Source organism: Mustela nivalis (assembly GCF_964662115.1).
Source record: "Mustela nivalis genome assembly, chromosome: 12".
NCBI lineage: Eukaryota > Metazoa > Chordata > Mammalia > Carnivora > Mustelidae > Mustela > Mustela nivalis.
The window spans coordinates 11,000,272-11,023,641 of record NC_139031.1 but is presented as its reverse complement, the minus strand read 5'-3'; the positions used below and the strand labels follow the sequence as shown (position 1 = coordinate 11,023,641).

General features: G+C 45.5%; 1 protein-coding gene across 2 annotated transcripts in view; it reads right to left on the bottom strand.

The window, feature by feature from the left end:
• Window positions 1–7,292: 7,292 nt before the first annotated feature.
• Window positions 7,293–23,370, bottom strand: part of TRPV5 (transient receptor potential cation channel subfamily V member 5) — a 28,050-nt gene continuing 11,972 nt past the window's right edge. For both annotated transcript variants that reach the window (XM_082691707.1, XM_082691708.1), the window contains exons 9-15: window positions 16,022–16,108; window positions 15,847–15,923; window positions 15,427–15,592; window positions 15,168–15,234; window positions 13,013–13,281; window positions 9,923–10,029; window positions 7,293–9,242 (exon numbers count right to left, since the gene is read on the bottom strand). In XM_082691707.1, coding sequence (XP_082547833.1) covers window positions 8,939–9,242; window positions 9,923–10,029; window positions 13,013–13,281; window positions 15,168–15,234; window positions 15,427–15,592; window positions 15,847–15,923; window positions 16,022–16,108 — 1,077 coding nt within the window. In that variant the 3' untranslated portion in view covers window positions 7,293–8,938. The remainder of the gene's footprint in view (window positions 9,243–9,922; window positions 10,030–13,012; window positions 13,282–15,167; window positions 15,235–15,426; window positions 15,593–15,846; window positions 15,924–16,021; window positions 16,109–23,370) is intronic.

Here is a 23,370-nt window from a genome sequence, read left to right as displayed (position 1 = left end):
TCAAATTCTATTTATTTAGCTCAAGCACTCACGCAGACACCCCAGCACCTTCGTCATTAAAAACAAGCAAAATGCCAGCTTGTTCTGAGTCGGGGCTATTGTTCAATGTATACATATAGGCACGTGCGCACCGGGAGGGGAAGGTGGGAACAAGCAGTCCGCTTTCTTCTGAGAGCCCCGGGAGAGGACTCAAGGAGCCTCTGGGAAGGAGCAGAACAGAGGAGGCAGAAATGGGCTGGGCTTCAGGCACAGGACACTGGGAGGTAGACCTGGGTATGAGCTTGGGCCCCTCGTCCCAAAGCTGGGCTTGGACGCACCGCAGCGAGGAGAAGGGGAGGCCTCCCCCCGTGGCCAGGCGGGTTCTGGGGCAGATACCTGAGCAGGGTGTGGTGGGAGGCTGAGAGCTAGGTGGAAAGGCAGAGGCTAGGGGCCCAGCAAGGACAAGGAAGGGGGTGAAGCCAAATAGAGCATTCTCCAGAAGGCTGTTGGGCAATTCTGGACCTACCTAGCTAGGCACCAAGGACCTGAGGTCATTGGTCAGGCACTACAACAATAGACGCTAGGAAATTAGGAAATACAAAGATCTTCGTTGTGGTGCCCCTCCCCCACCACCTGTGCCCACAAGGCATGGGCTTCCCCCCCCGCCCCCCCCAACCCCCGACATGGTGCCTGCTGTGTGTGGGACCCTGTGCCCACGGCGGTGTGGCTGGTACTGGTACGTGCATGGGAGCCCTTGGTGGACACTCCTGAGAGGCATCTGCTTGCTCACAGGCCCTGGGAAATCAGCACTGCAAATCACATGCTGTGCCCTGGGGACAGTTCACGGACCTCCGGGTCTCCTCCTCATCCCTCCCCCTTCTCCTGGCCTTGCTGAGATTCCCAACTCCAAGAGCTGACTCTGAGGTGTCCCCAGTCTACAGGAAAGTCCAGGACCCATGACGCCATCAGGGCTGGGCCTAAAGTCCTGACACACAGACCAGAGTACAGCAGACATCAGAGCACGGGGCTGCTTGTGGGAGTCTGCGCGGAAAGTGTTAGCGTGTGATTCGAGGTTGTCGAGGGGAGCTGATGCATGTTTTAAAATGCTTCCTGACATAGGTTTGCAGGAGCCACGGGCTGGCTTCATACCTGGGTGCCTCTTTGTTCTACCCTCCGAGTCAACCCTCGCTGCAGGCTGGGTGAGAGTGTGGCTCCCCCTCCACCTGGGTTGGATTTGTCTATCTGTCCACACAGGTAAGCAAGGAAGCCATGGGGGGTCAGGTCCTTCCAGGGGCCCAGAAGCCCGGATTATTGTTCTGTTCTGCGTTGGTGAAATCCGTGACCTCAGTCCTACAATCTCTCCAAGAATCAGCTTCCTTATCTGTAAAATGAGGATAGAGCTCGTGCCCTATTTACTCTACAGCATTGCTCTCCCGGTTAGAGAAGATGAAGGGAGCGGAAGACTCTACGTGCCCCACAGCGTCCCATGAATGCAAGTCATCTGCTTTAACATCTTTGCTTCAGTGGGAGTATTTGAAATTGAAACATCCAAAACGTGACTCTCCAGTAGAAACTTTAGACTCTCTTGTTTTAGGGGCCCTGAATCTTGTAGGGGAAGGAGCACAGGCCTTGAGACCAAATACATTTGGGTTCAAAGTCATTCTCTGCTAATTACTAGTTGAGCTTGGGCAAATTAGGCCACCCCTCCGAGCTTCAGTCTTCCATCCACAAAATGAGCACAATCATATCACGTGACCTTAGGCAAGGAGCTGCCCCTCTCTGGGCCCTAGTGGCCTGTCTGTAAGAGGCTGACAGCAGCTGGCGGACAGCAGGCTCCTTGTGAGGAGGTAAGCCTGCATGAGGCTCCTGGCCCACAGCAAATGCACAGTAAGAGCCTCTGCTCCTGTCCTCCATCCCTCTCTTCTGTTGCTGTTTTTGTGTCCTGAGCCCTTTCAGTAACCAGCTTACCCGCCCATGGGCCAATGCCACTCCCCCCATGGGACCAGCACAGCCCCAACCTCAGCCTGTTGCCCCCCTGCACACTGGGTTTCTGTGCCCTCCCTCCCACGGACCGCACCCCTCGTCCCTCCCAGAGACACCTCCATCGAACTCCCTTGCTCACCGCTGAACTGAGTAGGGATGAAATAGGGTCTGTGCCATTTCTTCTAAACCAGCCCTTGGAACCATGTCAACCCTGCCCCCATGTCAGCAAGAGGCCTCACGTCATCTGACTCAGACTCCAGCTCATCCCTTGTCGCCCTCACGTTGTCTCTCGCCTTCCCTCTGCGCCCCTCCTCACTCTGCCAGCGCTGGTCCCGCCTCCTCGGCGCTCTAGCTCCCTTCTGCATGCCCTGTGGGAAGGACAGGACTGCATTAACATTGTCCCCTTACCTGCTGGTCTGCCCCATCGACAGGGCCTCATAGGAAGAAGTTAAAGCTCATCATGTCTTCTTTCTCCCCATCAGAATACCTGGTGTACAGTATAGGTTGAATTGTGTTTATGAAGAATGATCTGTGCAGAAAAAACTGCAAGGAATTTAGTGGGTCCATTTTCTTTCCTAGGCCTCAGAGGCCAAGGTGGGTCAGTGAGCAAGAAGTCCAGTGTCCAGAAGGTGGCGGGGGAACAAGGGGAGGTGGCAGAGGACCCTTCGTGTGTGTGTGTGTGTGTGTGTGTGTCCTGGGAGGAGGGGGTTGTTTGTCAATCCCCAGCCCACACACAGAGAAACCGACTTCCACCCTTGGAGGACCCATTAGCTGGGGAAAGAGGAGCCTCTGGGATGAAGGGGAAGGTGTGATGTGTGAGCCGAAGCCCCTGAGGCTGCAGCCACTCCCTTGAGCCTACCCAGCTGTCTAGGACCCCAGGGGAGGCGGTGACCCCTGACCTAAGACCCAGAGGCTGCTGGGACAGAGACCACGGAGCCTGGGAGATGTCTTCTTGTCCACCAAGTTCACACAAGGAAGGAGAGAGAAGGTAAAGAGGCAGACACTTCCTCGTGCCTGGGCCAAGGAAGAACAATTTGCCACTGTCCTCTCTGGACCTGCTTTCTGTGGGGTGAGCAGGTGCTGGAGTCTGGGAGTTCTTGGGGGGAGAGACTAGCCCTCATGCGTCTAGGAGAGCTGCTCTCTGACCCAGGGTGGAGACGGTCTCTCGGGACTGGGGCAGGGGTCACCTGGAGGAGCCGCAGTCACTGATTTCTCTCTCTCTCCCTTACCTTCTTGTCTCTGAATCAGAAGGAGGTGCTCCGCTAGGGCTGAGGAACAGCAGAGGGAGTGAGAGCACCGGAGAAGCGGACTAGAGGGAGACAGGGACACCGCCACGACAACTGGTAGCATCAGTAAGATCTTAGGGGCCCACGTGCGTGCTGCTATCACTGCCACAACCCTGGCAGGTGGACAAGGCAAAAGTCATCATCTAACACTGCGGCAGAGTGGGGGAGCCGAGACTGGGTTTTACCTGCACCTGTCATCCCTAAAGGGCTCCACAGCCTGGTCAGGAAGCAGTTAGGAAAGCACGTCCGGCAGCGGGAAGAGAATGAGCCAAAGCACTGCTGGAGCGAGAGCAGCCCTTCGAGAACCATCCCCGGGAATGCGCACATGCGCAGATCCCCTGTGATGAGAGCCCTGCCCTGCCTGGGCGAGCGGGGACCCACGCTTGGTCCCTCCAGCTGCAGCCTGGCCTTGCACAAGCCTCGCTCCCTCAGGCCCCGTGGCCATAACTGCCGCCTCCTCAGTGCCAGGGTTAACAAAGAAGTGGCACAGACAAAGGCAGGTGTGTCCAGTCCTGCCCCAGGTGGCTCCTGCTTGGCTGCACAACCCTCTCCCCCACCCCCCGCCCCAGCCTAGGCAGGGGGTCAGGTTACCCAGCTTCTCATGTTGGTGTGACACCCCTCAAGGTGTTTCTTTCCTTGCACATTTCTCATTTGTCCTTCACTAGCCTTTAAGAAGGGGTTTGGCCGGGAGAAGTAAATGATTGTTGACACCCCGTCAAGGCACTTTCTCAGCTGTCCACTGAGGGGTCATGGGTGCATAAGGGCCTGGTGGCTGCCACAGCTTCCCCTTCCTCCAGCTCCATTTCTCTGCCTTGCCTAGCGCATAAGCTGGGAAGTGGGGTGGGGGTGGGGGTGGGGGGTGGACCCGCAGAGCCAGTGCTTCCTTCCCTCATCTCTCTCTTCTCCCTCCCCCCTTTCTCTGTCTCTGCGCCCCAGACTTTATCTCGCATTTCTCCAGCACAGGGCTCAGTGCAAGGGAGGGACACTGACCTCTGTTCTTGCTTCCCAAGGCCGCAGGCAGGGCATTCCTCAAGGGCTACCCTACCATTCTTGCCAGAACCCAGAAACGTGCCAGGAAAATACTTTGTCGACAGCTAGGAGAGGACAGAATTTTCAAGTCCAGTGATGCCCGTGGGAGCAAAACCTCCTGTGCCTTCCTGCCACTGGTCTATGGAGGCACCCAGGAGCACGGATTTTCTTCATTCTGTATTTTGAAGTAACTGGGAGGGTGGAGACAGGAAGGGAGAATGGTATTCTTTGGGGTACCCAAAGAATTCTTGAGGCAGGAACACCGGCATTTCTTTTGCCCCATTCCCTGTCCCTGCGTATGGAGCCCCGCGAACAAGCCTGCCATCTGCCTGGGAGCACAAAACGTCTGCCAACTATTTTAACCCATTAGCACACGGTTCACAGGCTGCAACCGCTGTGTGCTGCCGCGACATCTGTGCGTGCTGCTTCTCCTTCCTCACCTGGGCTCCGGGGTGGGGGCTGGGGGGCAGGTGCAGAATCTTGTATATTGCCCTGAATGCTTCTTTGAGAGGGTACCACATACCAGAGCTTCAGGAAGATCTGTGTCAGAGCTTTGCTGTTGGGGTTCTTCCCTTCTTTCCCTCTTCCTTATGATACTCCACACATCCTCCTCTTCCTCCGCCGCCGCCTCCTTCTCTCTCTCTCTCTCTCTCTCTCTCTCTCACACACACACATACACACACACACACAGAAGTATATTTAACCTGAAAAAAATTCCCAATAATAACTAACATTTGCTTTGGTTTTTATCCTTTCCAAAGTCTTTCTACCCATACTATGTGCTTATCTTTGGTGACTACGACTGCATTCAAAGGCAGGTATTTCTTTTTTTTTTTTTTCTTTCTTTTTTTTTTTTTTGGTACCACCTTTGACAGGTGGAAAAAACCTCAAGTATGGCCAGTGAGAGAGCTTAGAATAAAAACCGGTCAATCATTCATAGATCTAGTTAATGAATATTTATTGCACACTACATTGTACCAGGAATTATGCCAGACACTGGGAACACAGTGATGAATAAGATAGGGACAATCTCTGTCTTTGCGGAGCTTACAGTCTACTAAAGAAGACAGACATTGAAACAAGTAAGTACGATAAGGTGCGGGATGTGTGATAAAAAAAGAAAACGCAGGTAGCCTGGGAATGTAGTGCAGGTGGACTTGGACCTCGCTATAGGTCAGCACCCCCACACATGCACACAATCACCAATGTGAGACCATAAGACTGAGACAAATAAAATGACGGGAGGTCACCAAGATGGAAGGGAGAATGGGTGCAGGGAGGTAGAAAGTTCCAGAAATTGTGAGGGCCAAGAAGAAGAAGAACCCAGCACTACCCAGGAACTAAGAGAAATCCAGTTTGGTGAAATAGAGCTTGAAAGAAGAGAGGTGTAAGGAGGCTGGAGGGTTGCCTGGGGTCAGCTTGAGGAGGGCTTCTAGAAGACCACACTTGGGGGCAGGACTTGTGTGTGACAAAGACCCTTCTGGCCACAGTGTGGATGATGGATTGAAGACCAAGACTGCAGACAAAGAGAGCAGTTAGGAACCTACTCCTGGAATGTAGTGGGTTCAGAGGCAGAGACAAATGGAAGATTTTATACTGGTATGGAAGGGTCTTCAAAATATATAAAGTGAGAAAAGCAAAAACTTTTTCTAATGAGTTGTACCATTATAAGCTTTTTTAAGGGGAATATATACATACATATGCTTGGATATATACAGGGTATTTTTGGAAGGATTATTAAACTTTTATTAATGAATGTCCCTGGAGAGAATACCAGAAGGTGGAAAGTTTTTTTTTTTTCCCCTGTATACCTTGTGTGCCTGTTGAATTCTGTGCTATGTCATGTATGATCTCATCAAAATTAATTCTTTTCAAAGCAGATGTTTTAGGGAACAGAATCTACAAGATTCAAGATTTACTGGCTTTGAGAGTTGACAGAAATATGTTTAAGATGGCGCCCAGGTTCTGACTTAGGCAACTTTGCCCATTATTTGGTAGGGAACTCTGGTGGAGGAGCAGGTTTGGTGAGGAAAAAAAGCTGTTCAGTTTGGGACATGTTGAGTTTGAGGTGTTTGTAAAATATCCAGGCTCAGCTGTCTAATAGATAGGTATCCAAGCTGTACATGCCTGAAGCTTAGGAGACAGATCTGAACCAAGATAGGGAGTGGGGAGTCATGAACATGTGCATGTTAATACAATCTACAGAAGCAGGTGAGACTGCCCAGGTGGTGAGAAAAACAGAGAGACTTGTGAACGAAAAATATTTAAGGGATTTGTAGAACAGAAGCAGCCAGCTTGGTAGGAGTGTGTGGTACTAATGTGCTGAGAGGTAGTAAGTGGTCGACTATAGTCTGAAGTCTACCAAGAGTTCAAGTAAGATTGAGACTACTCAGTGAGCTTACCCAGAGGCAGATAACAGGAGAGATCTCAGTAGCATGAAGAGGCAAGGTCAAATCACAATGGGTTGAGAACTCAGTGTGAGGTCAGTAGACAATGGAGCCTTTTCTAAGAAGTTTGGCCCTGAATCCAGTATAGAAAAGATAGGGCAGTAGCTGCAAGGAGGGAGAAAGGTTGAGGGAGGGTGTTTGCCATTTCTTTGAAGATGGCAAAGAACAGAGCATGGTTATTTGCTGACCTCCAGAGCTACTGGAGAGGGAGGGGGTGAGATACAGAATTGAGAAGATACACAAAATAGGACAGTGATAGACACAGCAGTCTGAAGAGACAGAAGAAGAAAACTGAATCTGGAACTCAGATGGGAGTTTAGCTTCCATTGTAAGGAAAATAAGAGGAATCACAATGACTGAGCACTTTGAGAAACCTGCCGCCTGTGGCCCAGTGTGTAGGACTCTGCGCCTGTACATTCATGTGATCCCTCACTGTCCCACACTCATCTGTGCTTTGTATGAGTATCTCGAACCTGCCAGTGGTTTTACAAATCCCACTCACCAGGAACCTGCCAGTGGTTTTACAAATCCCACTCACCAGGAGCCTGCTACCTCCATGCACAAGGGTGATTAGCTTCTAATGAGCCACCTGAGGGACAGACTGGGTACGGTCCCATAAAAGAAATGATTGAGCTGTTGAAGCACAGAAAGGCATAATTTACCACACTTACTTAAACATACACCTGCACACAAAGAAGATACTTACTTAAACATACACCTGCACACACACAAACATACACCTGCACCCAAACACTTCGGACTGGGATCCTCAAAAAGCAAGGGTAAGACAATCAAAAACAACAACAACAACAAAAAAAAACCACAACACAATTCAAACATAGATGAAGGACTTGAATAGATATTTCTCAAAAAATAAATATAGAAAGGGCCAAAAAAGCTTATGAAAAGATGTTCATTGTCTTTAGTCATTGGGGAAATACAAATCATAACCACAATGAGATACCAGTTCATAGCCACTAGGATGGCGACAAGAAGAAGGAGGAGGAGGAGGGGGAGGAGGAGGAGGAGAAGGAGGAGAGGGAAAGGGACAGAGAAGGAGAAGAAGGAGAAGAAGGAGAACGGTTTGAGGGGAGGAGGAGGAGAGAAAGAAGAAAAAAGTAAAACAACAAACAGTGTGGCAATTCCTCAAAAAATTAAATTATAATTACCATAAGATCCAGCAATTCCACATCTAGCAATATACCCAAAGGAACTGCAAGCAAGGACTTGACGAGAATTATACACCAATGTGCATAGCAGTATTACTCACAATAGCCAGAAGGTGGAAACAACCTGAATGTCCACCAGTGGATGAATGAATAAATAAGATGTGGTCTATCCATACAATGAAATATTATTTGGCCTTTAAAAGGAACGAAATTCTGATGCCTGCTACAACAGGGATGAATCTTGAAAATATTACGCTCAGTGAAATAAACCAGGCACAGGAGGACTAATAACGCATGATTCTACTTCCATGAGGTACCTAGAGTAGGCAAATTCATAGACACAAAGTAGAATATTGATTATCAGGGGCTGTGCAGAGGGGATGGTGGGGAGTTCATGTTTAAGGAATGCAAGAATTCCAGTTTGGGATGACAAAATCGTCCTGCGATGGTGATACAAGTGGACTTAGTGCCATTGAATTGTATCCCTGAAAGTGGTTAAAATAGTAAATTTTATGATATGTGTATCTTCCCACAATAATTATTAAAAATAAGACAAGAATAAAGGACATTTCGCCTTGCAATTTTCTAGTTGGGGTTTGGTTGCTAGGTAAGGAGAAAGTTCTACAGGGATATAAGAAAAAGGGTGGGGCCACAACCTCAGTGCCAAGCCTGGCTCTGCCCATGGTAAGCTTGTGGAATCAGGCAGGCTTCACAGCTTACTATATTCTAGGCCCTGCATGAGGCAGAAAGAAAGTTGATCCACATGTTAGTCTAGCATCTCTACCTCATATCTTTGACGGCCAAATCCAACTTGGCTTGAAGAGATACCTTTTTTCTCATGATATGGAACTTCTAAGAACCCAGGAGGTATGTGGGGCAACAGATGCCCATTGCCTATCTCCAGAAATGCTGATGTGAAGGGTGAGATATGGACTTTAAGAATTATTCTGTTCACCTCCTCCCCATGATTAACAGGCATGAAAATTAGGCACTGTCCTCAACTAGGCCCACCCGTTTGTCAGGCCAACAGTAACAAGGATCCTCATCATAAATGATAGATATTTTCCTCTCCATCTCCCTCACCAAGGTCCAGCCCGAGATTCACATGTCCCAGGGTGTTGCGACGAAGGATCTCCCAGCCCCGGTGGCTGCTGCTGTGAGATGTGGTCCGGGACAGGGAGGGGGTGGGCGGTGTCAGAGAGGCTCTGGCTAGGGTCCCACTTTCAGTCGCCGAAACAGAGGGCTGTTTCTCAGTAAGCTGCTCTTGTCCATCCTCCTTGTCTGAGCCCTTGAAAGCTTCCACGTAGCGAAGTACTCGCAAAGGATTTTGATCCTGGTGGTTCTCAACTCTGAGGAGGGCAAAGGGAAGGGACTCAATCGAGGTGAAGAGAAAAGGACTATGACGAGAAGGAGAGGTAGAAAGAATGCACAGAGGAAACAGGACCAAGAGGACGGGGAAGGAAAGGACCAGAGTCCCAGGATCAAATGAATGGAAGTACAGTACAATGGAGGGTAAAGTGGGATAGAGACCAAAGAGGTGAGCAGTCAGGATTTGGAAAGTAGTGGGACGTGTGTGTGTGTGTGTGTGTGTGTTTAGTAGTGAACATGAAAGAGAAAATGGAGAGCGTGGGAAGAACCATGGTCAGGAGCTGAAGGTCGAATATGGAGAAGGTTAGCTTCAAGGCAAAAATATACTAGAAATGGGGGGCAGGGGGGAACAAAATAGAACGAGTTGGGTAGCCCATACCCACATCTGAGCGTGGACACATACACAGCCACACACACGTTACTGCCCTGATGTACTCACAACCTGGCATCAGCTATTAGCGGTCTTGTCACCCTCCTCATCAGCTCCACCCACTTCCCCTAAACAGGCTAATGCAGTCTCACTTTATAGAGTGATGACATCTCCTTTTGGTCCAATTGGGGATCTCAGTAATGAAAAGATGTGTGATAAATGTGGAACTGGTCACCCTATTCCTACAGCCTCACACTTGTTGGCACTTTACATATATACAGTGTCACTCACCGCAGGAACCAGCGGTCTCCCAGCCCATACTGGTACCCGCAGATCCCAGAGCGAGGCCACAGGAACCGAGGCAGCTTCCTCTCCAGCATCACCGTGGTAGCCACCACCTGGGAGGAGTAAGAGGTAGAAGAAACTCAGAAAGAGTCATGATGTTTCAGGGGACACTGGAGGCCACTGACATAGGTACCAAAGAAGAACCTGTCAGATGAGGATACCAGAGATTGGAGAGATGGCAGTCCTTTAGCCATGCTCTAGCCTGTGCCAGGAATCATGCTACCTGCTTTACTCATCATCCATAATAAAAGGAGAGAGAGAATATTTTATGAGCATTTTCAATAAAACCATGATCACTACATTACTATTCACATTCATAGAAAATGAGCCACTCCAAACTAATTTCATTTGCTTTTTCATAGGAAAGCCATAGACCAGCTATCTTGATTTAAATGAAATGATTAAATAGAATCTCTATGATGGCAGAGATGAAACAATGCTGCTAATGTTCAGGGAATTTATAGCAAATTATATACCCGTATCCTACAAAGAAAAAGAGTGGGTTAATGATTGTAAACTTGGCAGGGAAAATTCTAGTGGCATATCACATATTCTGTCCTTTGACCAGCCCTCATTAATTACTTAGATGAAACATAGAAGACAAGCTTATCAAATATGCCTGTGACACAAAACTGGGAGGGATATATAATATGTGAGGTGACAGAAGCAATATAAAAATGATCTCATCAGACTGGAATGCTGGTCAAAAATCAAAAATGTGAAATTTAAGAGAACCAAATATAAGGTCCTACACATTTATGTTTAAGACCAAAGTATCTGTATAAGTACAGGAAAATGGCAAAGGGGCTTCACTAATTAAGTTGCATAACAAAGATACAAGAGTTCTAGTTGATCATGATCTTGATAAGGGCAAATTGTATATTTGCTAAAACACCTGGCTCAATTTGAGGTTCCATTTATAGTGTCCAAAGCAAAGAAAGGCATGACCCCTTTTTATACTGCATTCCTCCAATCTTATCAGGACCACTCTAGTTTTGAAAGGACCATGATTTTGGTTAGTTGAAGGCACCAGCAATCATTAAAGTAGACCAATTCCCCATGTCATGTTCTTCTACTTGACTTTCTTAGTTGCACCAAGTTTCCTACAACCTCAGGAATTTTAATCATTTGTTCCCTTTCCCTATAGCACTCTTCTCCTTCTTTATCTTGAAAAGGACATTTATGTGTCCTGTGGTACCATAAGTCAGCCCCTTCTTCTGGTAACAGAACCCTTTTCTCTTAGAGCATTGCCCCTTTACCACTCTGTCCATCAGTTAGGGTAGACTGGACTACACACAGGCCTGGCTAATTAGTCTATTCTCCCCTAAACTCCAGCACCACTATCACCACTCGTCAGTCATTGGCCTTAACCTCAAATTCAGGGATGTGCTTATGGAACTTAGACCAGATGGAACTAAGTTGCAGTGAGATGGAGCTTACACTGGATTCTCATGGGAAAGATGTTCTCTGAGGGGGTACATATTGTACAGCATCAGGAAGCACACAGATTGCTACAGAAAAGGGATCCTTGGAATTGTGCAGTGCAGAACATCTACTCATTCCTTTGGAAGTTTAGAGCTTCTAGAAGACATCTCACCAACATGATGGGAGAGAGTGACTTAGGAGAGTCTGGATAGAAGAACAGAACATAGAAACTAATGTCATGTGGGAAATGGAGATACAGCTCTGGCCAGATATGCCTAAAGCTGGTTTAGTACTTTAAACTTTCCAGTTATAAGGACCAACACAGACTCCTCCCAATGCCTTTTTTTTTTTTTAAGTCTATTTGAGTTTGGTTTTCTGTCCCTGTAGCCAAGAGTTGTGAATGATACAACCCCTACCCTTCATCTCTTTCTTTTATTCTTCTTAACTGGCTAATTCTTACCCAGGTTTAGGGGCTCATCTTAAATGCTACTCCATCAGGAAAGCATTTCCTAACTTTCCCATCAGACTGCTCTGTTGCATCCTGTTCTTAGTATCTTCTACTTCTCTGTGACACTTTTCCTACTGTAATTGTACAGGGTTCCAGGAAGTCCATCATTTAATGGCCATCTTCAGAACCAGACTGTAGACTCCATGAAGACACAGATGACATCTGTGTTCATGATGGTGTCCCCAGCTCCTAGACATTTACCAACATATAACAGGCTTTAAGTAATTATTATTAAGTGAATGGAAAGTCTGAGGGGATAAATGATGGTTTCATTCAAATGTCTGAATGGTGTTCATACAGAAGAGTATGTTCTGTGCTGTGTGAGAAGAAAAGGCTGAGCCCAAAGAATGGAATTGTAGAAAGATAGGTTTAAGCTCAATGCAACATGCACATTTCTAGTAACAAAGACTTTTGAAATAAGACTAAAGCTCTCCTCCTCCCAACCATTATCCAAAACCATATGATAATAAGGTCCTAATCAGCAGTAAAGAATATATTAAATGACCTTTTGACTAATGAATAATTTATCTCTGGTTAGGAGCTCAACCAGAGGACCACTAAAGATACTTCCAACTCTAAAATTGTATTATCCTCAATGATATAAAGAAAAAATCATAGAGAAACAGGGAGAAAAACAGAAGATAAGGTTCAAATTAAAAACTAGAATATATAGGGGCATCTGGCTGGCTCAATCAGTAAAGCATGAGATGCAACTTTTAATCTCAGGGTTGTGAGTTTAAGCCCCATGTTGGGTATAGAGATTGCTTAAAAAAAAAAAAACTTTAAAAAATAACTAAATTTAAAAAATTAAAAAACTAGAATATATAAGAATAAGACATATTCTAGCTTACTAGACCCAAGGTTGACTATTAGACCTACTTTTCCCCTGTGACCAATACTTCAGCTCTTGGGTATTGAACCTACTCCTATCATACTATTTTACCCTCCTTTTGTCTCTTCCTCTACCAAATATATCTTTGTTGAGGTGACAACCCCACTGGATTATTCTGTGACTCTCCTAAGAGTCATCTACCATAACTTATCCCACTTTGATTTTTCTCTCCATACTCTTCCCCTAGTAAGACTAACACTGATAAACTCACCTGGGCCCTCCAGAGCTCGTCCCGCTCATGGGCCACCCGCCAGTGTGTGTCACCCATCATGGCGATGAATAGGTTGAGCATAAGCAGTGTGGCGATGATGGTGAAGGCAAAGTAGACAATGCCAAACATGAAGGGCAAGTTCACTTCGTAGTTGGCAGGCCCATCAATGACGGTGAGGAAAAGCTCAAAGGTGCTGAACAGTGCCATGGGATAGTCATAGAATTGCCCCAGATTGGCTGGGTCCTCTGTCTGGAAAATGACATAGAACGCTGCTCCGCCCAGGAAGTGGGCATGGAGGTGGGGAAACAGGGAGTTATCACAATAAGTATGGGCCTAGTCATATCTCCACATACTTACACACTTGCAGACACACAGATAAGCCCATAAATGTACATATGTGACTGTATACATGTAAGTAATATTCTACATGTGGATCTGGCAAACCCTGAGATGTCAGATGACCAAGTTCATCACTCTGGACAATGGTAATACTCAGTCATTTAGCAAAATGTGTATATAAAGTATGTGCATGTATTATAAATATATATATATATATATGGTGAAAGCAGTTAGGTGACTTACTATACACACACAAAATAAGTCATCAACTGCTTTTCACATCTTAGAAAATAGAATATTTAAAAGATGATTGGTTACAAGAATGCATGGACTCTCCAACAATTTCAAAGAATTGACATAAGAAATGACTAAAAGAAAAGCGCCTATAAAAAAAAATCTCAGTGACCTTTAAATAACCATCCATCACTCTGAGATTCCCTGGGTGATCTTGGACCCTCATGGAGAAGGTTTCCCTGCTCAGTGTGTAGCCTGCTGGATAATACTGCACATCCTGTACTACGGCATTAGAACCTTTAAAAGACTCCTGTCTGTATGAGGAACTGAAGTATAAACTAAGGGATCTCAAGAATGGAAATAGGGTCTATGGCAAAGCATCAAAAAGCAAGTACAACAACCGAGAAGAGATGGTTTGGGAGATTCTGGGTATAAGACATCTACAGAAAGCTACTCCGTCATCATGGCCTCGTTCTGTAGTCACCAAGTCATGATACCAAATACTACATGCAACATATGCATACTGTGTAACTACACACACATGTTGTGAGCAGTAATTTAAGATGTGAGCAGATGGGGTGGAGAATGAGGGAGAAGGAATACAGAAGGAATACTCCAAATAGGCAGACTACCACAGTTTTACCCATTCCTAGCTCAGATCTTGGGGTATTTTTTTAGTCTACTATTTGGTGGAAATCCCTGTTAAATGGAAATTCTTAGGATAAGAATAGTGCCCTTTCTACTAAAAGCCATGGTCTTTTAGAATTGGGGTGGGGGGATGTCTTCAAATACTGCCTAGGACATCCTCTTGTCTTATAGATGTTTAGTTGTAAACGTTAGAGACTGGATTTGAGCTGCCAGACTTACTGCTCTTCCATCCTTTCCCTAAGAACTTTCTCCTACTTGTTCACCACGCTCACCCTCCCTCACCTCCCTCACCCAACAGACACTGGCTGTTATTTTCTGACTTTGCTCCTCTCTCTACCCTGATGCTCCCCCTCTCCCCCAACCAGTGGCTTGGGCTGAGACTGAGACCTAGCTCATCCTTTCCTCAAATTCTCTTTACAGTTTTTTTTCTTCTGTTTTCCTCCTTCATTCTCAAACTTTCTAGAATCTCTTTTGGCACCCCCTCCTTGAATTCTTTCTTCTTCTCTCAACTTCAATCACACATAGGAAGAAAAAAGTATGTTTTGTGTTACTGAATTCTTTGTTTCTTCTTCTGAAGTATAAACATAGAGGAGTTAAATATTGTACTGTCTCTGCCCACACAGTTTTCTGAGATCCGCAACTGGCCAGTCTTTCCTGTTGAATGGCCCTCTCTCTCCAAAGCTTTTCTTTTATCTCTTCTTTAAAGATCTCGCAGAGCAGTTAGTCAACATGAATGTTATTGGTCAGAGCACATGGTTTCCCTTCTAAGCCAACCTGAGTGACCCTGATCCTATGGATATGAGTGTACTTTTTTAGTCAGTTTCTACCAGGATGGGGGGTGGCGATCAAAACAGAGTACAAATGAGCAAGAGTAAGCCAACTTTCTGAAGAACTGGACCCCATGACCTAGTAGAAGAGGGGAGAGTGCTCTTACCTGAGGCAAATCCCAGAATAACCACAGCCATTAGCCAGCAGAAACGCATGAGGTCTCCAAAAATCATCTACAGGAAACGGAAGGGAAGGGAAGGTGGAGTGGCTGTCTCTCTACAGCCATCCTGCTAGATTGGAGGCCCCCTAGCTCCACCAGATTCACTCAGAGCAGTATTTTGTTTTCCTATTTGCTCTGACTTCCTCCCTTTGTCCAGAAATGTCCTAAGGCTAAAGCCAGAGGAAGCTTTGGGGAAAGCACTGACCTTCTGGATCATGATGCTGAAGGGACCAAGCATCTGGAATCCTCGAGCGAAATACATAACACTGCACCAGCCCAGCACCAGGGCGATGGACATAGGCACCATCTCTCCATTCATGTTGGAGAGCCGCATCACCATGGTCACCAGCACCATGCAGGCATAGATGATGCTGGGGGGGGGGGGGCGGGAGGCAGAGAACAATGAGTGAGAGAGGAAAAATTCTTGGTCTCCTCTAGCATGGTGAAAACTTGTGGTAGTACCCCCACAGGCTTAGTCCTTACACCCAAAACACACATACGAGCCTGCCGGAGAGCAATCCCTGAAGGTGAGAGTCAACTGAGCTCTAGGTCCCAGAGAGTAAATGGGAGACCTGGAACAATCCTGGCAAGGGAAAGCAGGAGACCGAAAGGAAGGGACACTTACATGATGACATGGAATGGTCCCCCGAGGATAGTCTGTCCAAAATATCGAGAAGCACCAACCCTAAAGATGTCTGGGATCTAGGAAGAGGCCAGTAAAACAAAAGGACAATGTGGACTGCAGCTCAATCTGGGACCCCAGATGGATGGCCTCAGCTTGGACCTTGATGGTACCTCACCTCTAGGAGCAAGATGATCACAGCCCCTATGACGGTCACCAACTCCCCCACCAGACGGATTTTATCCTGCTGAGTCACATAGGCCTCCTGTGGGAGTAGTACAGGGTAAGCACTTTTTGATGGATCAAGAGTCCAATCTTTTTCGGGCAAGTGGTCTAAAGCAACTGAGGTCTGTCTCAGATACAGAAAAGCTCCCATTACCACCATCACTCCTCCCAGCCCCCACTATTGTATTTGTTATTGTGGCTAACTCTGTGATCAGGGCATTAGTCTATGTATCCAAAGCTTAATATGTGTTGTACATGCTAATAACATGAGCCACCCCCTAGCAAATCGCTCTAATATATATGGTGAGCAGTAATTTATGATGTGTGTACCAAGGGGCTGAGATCACATTTCAGAGCATTGAGTCGAGAAAGCTAAACCAACAGGAAGAAGTATTAGTGGTTTGGGATGGTTTCAACTATGCTGAAAGTCCAGCTTTTCCAATCTCATTGTGGTGTTTGGAAGATTGACTAGGCTGTAAACATATCACAGAAGTCAGATTCCAGAATGGACCCAGAACCAACAAATTTTAGCAAAACCTTGAATAAGCCACCAAAATCTCTCCGTGTCTGAGGTTTCTCATCTGTAAAATGGAAACTTGAATGCTTCACCTTCCAGTGTTATTGTGGAGATCATATTAGGTGATGTATCTGGATGTAGTTTATAAACCAGAAAGCACCATAGATATATTAATTGTAGTTTAATTATGATTTGGCAACAGAAAAAATGTCAGAAAAAAAGGGTTAGAGATATTGAATGGGTTTTAGTTTTGGAAGGGTTTAGTTTATCCTTATCCCTATCCTTTATCCTAGCCTTATCCTGAGCAATGGGGTATAGAAGATATAGCCCTAAGGTCAAGGTCAAAGAAGACCATCCTCTTTATGTGCATGTGATTTCACAGTGAAAGTCTTACAACATTACACATATTCAGTGATAGAATTCTACAATAATGATCCTTAACTTTTTTTGGAGTTATGAGTCCATTGGAGAGTATCATTAAGACTGTGGACACTTTTTCCAGAAAAATGTGTTCATATATATGTAATCTCCCCCATGAAATTGTACAAATAACTTCAACACATTCAGGTATGCTTTACACTTCGAGGAACTCCCTTCTCTAAGGTCACCTCTCTGAGTGGTGCACCCAAGAAAAGAGTTGAGAGTCCCTGGCTCCAGTTGGAAAGTTGATGATCTAAGCTAGGAAGGATGTGATCCCTCATTAGGCGAAAGGAATGCTAATCATCTCTGCTCTGCTGATAAACTGGAACCTCTAAGCATCCCTCAGCAGGATGCTTGGTGAATGGTCCAGTGAGAGGCATAGCTTTGAAATAGGAAGAGATGCTATGTGGTAGGAGGTGATCAATGATATAAAGAAGGTACCACCAGGAGCCCCATGGTTGCTCAGAAAGTGACAGCTCCAAAGCCTTCATGGAAGAGTAGGACCAGACTTACCAGCAGAGGGTGGAAATGTTTCAGGTAAATCCAAGGGCCCAAGAGAGATCAGAAAAAGAGCTGGTGTCTATGTTCCTGGTAAACAATGTGATCTAACCACCTGTGGCTAGACTTCGGTGACTTTGTTGTTGTTGTTTAAAGAATTGATATTCTCCTGACAAACTGGTCAATTTTATGTTATCATCTAATGGACAATTTTCCTTGTGCCTTGCTTCCAAGGAGGCTCCGAGGTTGCGTGTTTGTTCTGTTCTCTTTTGTTTTGTTTTTTATACTCAGGTCTAACTGAATTCCTCCACCTCTGTCCTGAAATTCAATTCATGAGCCTTGTTCTTTTTCTTTATTTTAATGTTCCTATAGCATCTCTCTTTAGTTGTAAAACATTGCAACTCCTTTTGAGGTCAGGTAGTGAGTGGGATAAATAATAAGTACATTAACTATAGAAATAAAATATCGGCATCTGTGCCAGATATGTGTCTGTACAAAAATTTTGAATTTTTTTTACAAGTTTGTATCTTGGTTAAATATGTCTGGAAAACTGCCACCAACCTTTCTTTCTTGGCTCAACTAAGTAAAAAAACTGCACAAGTTGGCTCTGCGCGTTTTGGGGGGAATCACAGCGCCCCTAGAGGACAGTGGGAGATGGGCATTGGCTAGTCAGTCCCTCAGGAGATGAAAAGGTGAAACTCCCAACCCATGGAGAGGGTTGGGTACAGTCACCACACTCTTCTTCTGGGGCTTCCCCTCACCTCCACACCTCAGCTTGTTTAACAGATTCCTTTACAAGTAGGAGTTCTGGGGTGCCTGAGTTAGACGGTTAAGAGACAAACTTTTGGTTTTAGCTCAGGTCCTGATCTCAGGATGGGGAGAGCAAGCCTCACTATGGGGCTTCTGTGCTCCGCAGGGAATCTGTTTGAGATTCTCTCTTTCCTTCTCCCTCTGTCCTCCACCCCAACCCTGCATTCTCTCTCTCAAATAAAACAAAAACAAACCAAGTAGGAGTTCTGCACAAGTTCACGTGAGTAACAGGTGTCCCGAGCTTTGTCACAGCTCCACCGGGGATCTGACTGTCCTAAAGTAGCTGCCTCCACAACTCTGTCCCCAAAGTCCTCTCCCCTAAACCAGGCCAGACAGTGCCACAGTCTCCTGTGGGCCCCCTTCCTCACTGCTGTCCAAGGTCACCACACAAGACCTTCACATAGGGGTTTTATTTGTCTTTAATTGCTCTCTCTAGAAAGTAAAAAGTAATATATATGTGTGAAAATTGCAATAAAAATAATGGCAGTTCATACAACACAATAGCACAAAATAACAAACAATCTAATTAAAAACTGGTCAGAGGAACTTAATAAATATTTTTTCCCAAAGACATATAAAGTTGCTCAACATCACCAATGACCAGGGAAATGCTAATCAAAACCAAAATGATATTATCACCTCACACCTGATAGAATATCATAAAAAAAAAAAAACAGGGGATAACAATTTGGTGAAGATATAGAGAAAGGGAACTCTTATGCACTGTAGGAATGCAAATTGATACAGCACCATGGAAAACAGTATGGAGGTTCCTCACAAAATTAAAAACATAACCGTAATATGATCCAGAAATTCCACTTCTAGGCATGCACCCAGAAAAAATAAAAACAGGATCTTGAAGAGATATCTGCACCCCCCTATTCATTGTAGCAGTATTCATAATAGCCAAGATATGGAAACAACCTAAGTGACCATCAATGGATGAATGGATAAAAAAAACATGGACACAGTAAAATATTATTCAGCCACAAGAAAAGAAGGAAATGCTGCCATTTGTGACAACATAGATGGATCTTAAGGGCATTATCTTAAGTAAAATAAGCCCAACACAGAAAGACAAACTGCAAGTGCTACCAGTTATATGTGGGACCAAAAAAAAAAAAAAAAAAAGTCAAAATCCTAGAAACAGAGAATAGAAAAGTGGTTGGCAGGGTCTGTGGAGTGGAAGAAATAGGGAGAAGTTGGTAAAAAGGTCTATACTTTTAAAGCTATAAGATAAATAAGACTTAAGAACCTAACATACAACAGGACTACGGTGGATTACTGCACTGTATTATACAACTGAAATGGCGCCTGGGTGGCTCAGACAATTTAGAGTCCGACTTTTGGGTTTGGCTCAGGGTCATGAGATCAAGCCCTGCATGGGGCTCTGCCTTCAGCAGGGAGTTTGCATGAGGTTCTCTCCCTCCCTCTGCCCTTCCTGCTTGCACTCTCTCTCTCTCTCTAAAATAAATAAATAAATCTTTAAACAAATTTGCTAAGAGAGTAGAATTTAATTGCTCTCATCAAAAACTAGCAAAGAGAATAACTATGTGAGGTGGTGAATGTGTTAATGAACTAGATAGTGGGAACCCTTTCACATTGTACACATACTCCAAGTTACTACAATGTATACCTTAGGTATCACGCAATTTTCTTAGTCAGTTATACCCCAATAAAGATGAAAAAATAATGGAGCCATTGGGCTTTTAGAACACTTTGCTTTTCCTTTTGTTTTAAGGGAGAATTCTAGTGTTTCACACTTATACGTATAAGTCTGGCTCTCAATTGGAATAGATAACTTTTCATAATTGAGATTTTCATGTTTAAAAAATGGACAGGAGCACTGAATTTTGATGAATGACTTACTGATGTCTATTGAACTGATAATACGAATTCTCCCTTCATTAACCACCTCCATTAAGCCTAAACTCAAGCTGGGAATGAGCTTTCCTTTGAATTTCTGAGAATTTTATTCTTTGGAGATTGAATTCAAAATTTTCTGTCTAACATGAAAAAGTGCTCAATATCACTCGGCATCAGAGAAATACAAATCAAAACCACAGTGAGATACCACCTCACACCAGTCAGAATGGCTAAAATTAATAAGTCATGAAATGACAGATGTTGGCAAGGATGCAGAGAAAGGGGAACCCTCCTACATTTTCGGTGGGAATGCAAGCTGGTGCAGCCACTCCGGAAAATAGTGTGGAGGTTCCTCAAAAAGTTGAAAATAGGGCTACCCTATGACCCAGCAATCACTCTACTGGGTATTTACCGTAAAGATACAAATGCATTGGGGCACCTGGGTGGCTCAGTGGGTTAAGCCACTGCCTTTGGCTTAGGTCATGATCCCAGGATCCTGGGATCAAGTCCTGAATCGGGCTCTCTGCTCAGCAGGGAGCCTGCTTCTCTTTCTGCCTCTCCCTGCCACTCTGCCTGCTTGTGATCTCTCTCTCTCTCTCTCTGACAAATAAAAAAATAAAATCTTAAAAAAAGAAAAAGATACAAATGTAGTGATCCAAAGGGGCACATGCACCAAATGTTTATAGCAGCAATGTCCACAATAGCCAAACTATGGAAAGAACCTAGATGTCCATCAACAGATGAATGGATAAAGAAGAAATGATACACACACACACTGGAATGTTATGCAGCCATAAAAAAGTTGAAATCTTGCCATTTGCAACACCATGGATGGAATTAGAGAGTATTATGTTAAGCGAAATAAGTCAATCGGAAAAAGACAATTATCATATGATCTCTCTGATATAAGGAATTTCAGAGGCAGAGCAGGGGTTCATGGAGGGAAGGGAGGGAAAAATGAAACAAGATGGGACCAGGAAAGGAGACAAGCCAAAAGAGACTCCTAATCTCAGGAAACAAGCTGAGGGTTCCTGGAGGGGAGGGCGGTGGGAGAGATAAGATGGCTGGGTGATGGACATTGGGGAGGGTATGTGCTATGGTGAGTGCTGTGAATTGTGTAAAAATGATGAGTCACAGACCTGTACCCTGGAAACAAATAATACATTATGTGATAATTTTTTAAAAAAAGATTTTCTGTCTATATCCAGAAGCTGACCCACAGCTTTCGGGATTTGTGGTCTTCGTAAAATGGTTTTGGGATCAGGTTGTGTTTTGACAAAGTAAAGTAGAAGACATACTCATTCTTGAGGCCCTGTTCATTCAGTCTCCCAGTTCTCTCTCAAACGCTACCCTTTCCCTCAATTCACAGCACTTTTCCCTTAATGCAAACCCGTGGCATCTGTCATCTGGTTTACCATGAAGCCATGTCCCTCATTTGGCCCACTCCCCACCGTGCTTCTGGACTGGTCTTTCTAAAATGCTTATGTCATGACATGGCATCCCTGTTCACTACATTTCCTTGTTGCCTTAAGTCTTCAGAATAGAAATGAAAGGGAGAGGGGTGCTGGGGTCACTCGGTCAGTGAAGCATTAACTCTTGGTGTGAACTAAGATCATGATCCCAGGGCTGTGGGCTCAAGCCCCACGTTGGGCTCCGCGCTGAGTAGGGAGTCTGCGGGACAGTTTCTTTCCCTCTGCTCCTCCCCTTGCTTGCATGCTCTCTCTCTCTCTTTCTCTCTCTCAGTCTCTCTCTCAGGTAGATAGAGAGATAAATAAATAAATAAATAAATAATTTTAAAAAAGAATTGGAGGGAAGACGTGAATGGAGGGTGCTCTAAGGTCTTTATCGTAGCAGAAATCCCATTGATAATGTCTAAATTTAATTAAGGAATAAAGACACAAGCGTATTGTTCAGCAGGGTGGCGATAACAACCGGAATGAAAAGCTTAAAGAGGTAAAACCTCGTTGCCTTCATGGAACGAGACATATGTCAGGAGGGGCCGGCCCCCATGCTCTTCATTATGCCTGCCCTCTGATTTTTAAATCATGGGCCTATATTCTTTTAATTAGGAGTGCCACCGGGAGGGGTGAATTTAAGAAAATAAGATCTGGACTACCGTATGTCGTGATGTACAGAACCCTTGCTGGTCTGGTTCCTCCTCTGTGTCCCCATGTTCTGTGTGATGCTCTAGCCACACGGAACTATTGGGGTTCTTGGGTGTTAATCCAGGCCTTTTTGTAGACTGTGCCCTCTTCTTAAAATGCCCTCCTTCATCACAGTTCCTGGCGCACCTTAAGCCTTGAAAGTCAGGTGATCGCATTCCTCCTAGGGCTCCTCTCCTGCTGCTCCACCCCAGCTCAGGGGGTTCTCCCCCAGGCACCTGGCACCACTCTGCTTACAGACCTTACCCAGCACATTATAATTATCAGGGTACTCCCTGCCTCACCTGTAATCTCAGAGCTCCCTAAGAGCAGGAGCATCTCACTGCTTTTCAGCCACAATGCACAGCGCACCGTGTAGAGGATGCTCTATTCGTTTGAAAGAAGGATGGGGGGAGAGGATGGGGTAAGCAGGCAGGTGCAAGCTGAGCACGATCTGAGAGTTGCAGAAGGGAGATAAAGATGGAATCCGGAAGAGGGACTGGGGGAAACCCATCTGGAAGCAAATGGGGAGAAGGTCACAAAGAATTGGGCTTTTCCAGGATTCTGAGATTTGTAGCTCAAGGTCACCTAAGAGGGCCTGGCTAATAATGCACTGAGAAAATACCCTACCCCGCTCCTCTAAAAATAAATGTCTCTCATTAATGACTGGAATTCTTCACATCATCATATGCTTGGAATTTCAGTTGTCAACAACCAAATCCCCTGAGGAGGCTGATCATTCATACTTCATGGAAGGGAGCCTAATGACCTTGCTCTCATTTACCAGCTGGCTGAGCTCACTGCCTGGAAGGAAATGCCCAGAGTGGGTGGGCATAGCAGAGTCAGAGTCACCTGCACCATGCGGAGAAGGGCAGAGAGCGTGAGCAACCCAGAAGAAGTGAGAAGACAGCAGAAACAATGTTCCATGTCCAGTCCTAGACCTTCTTTTCCTCCCCAAGACCCCAACTTGCAAAGGAAGTTCCCAGAAAAAGTCCTGCTGGGTCGTAATGAGGGGCTACTCTGATCCTCTAGAGTGTGCAGGGGTTCCTA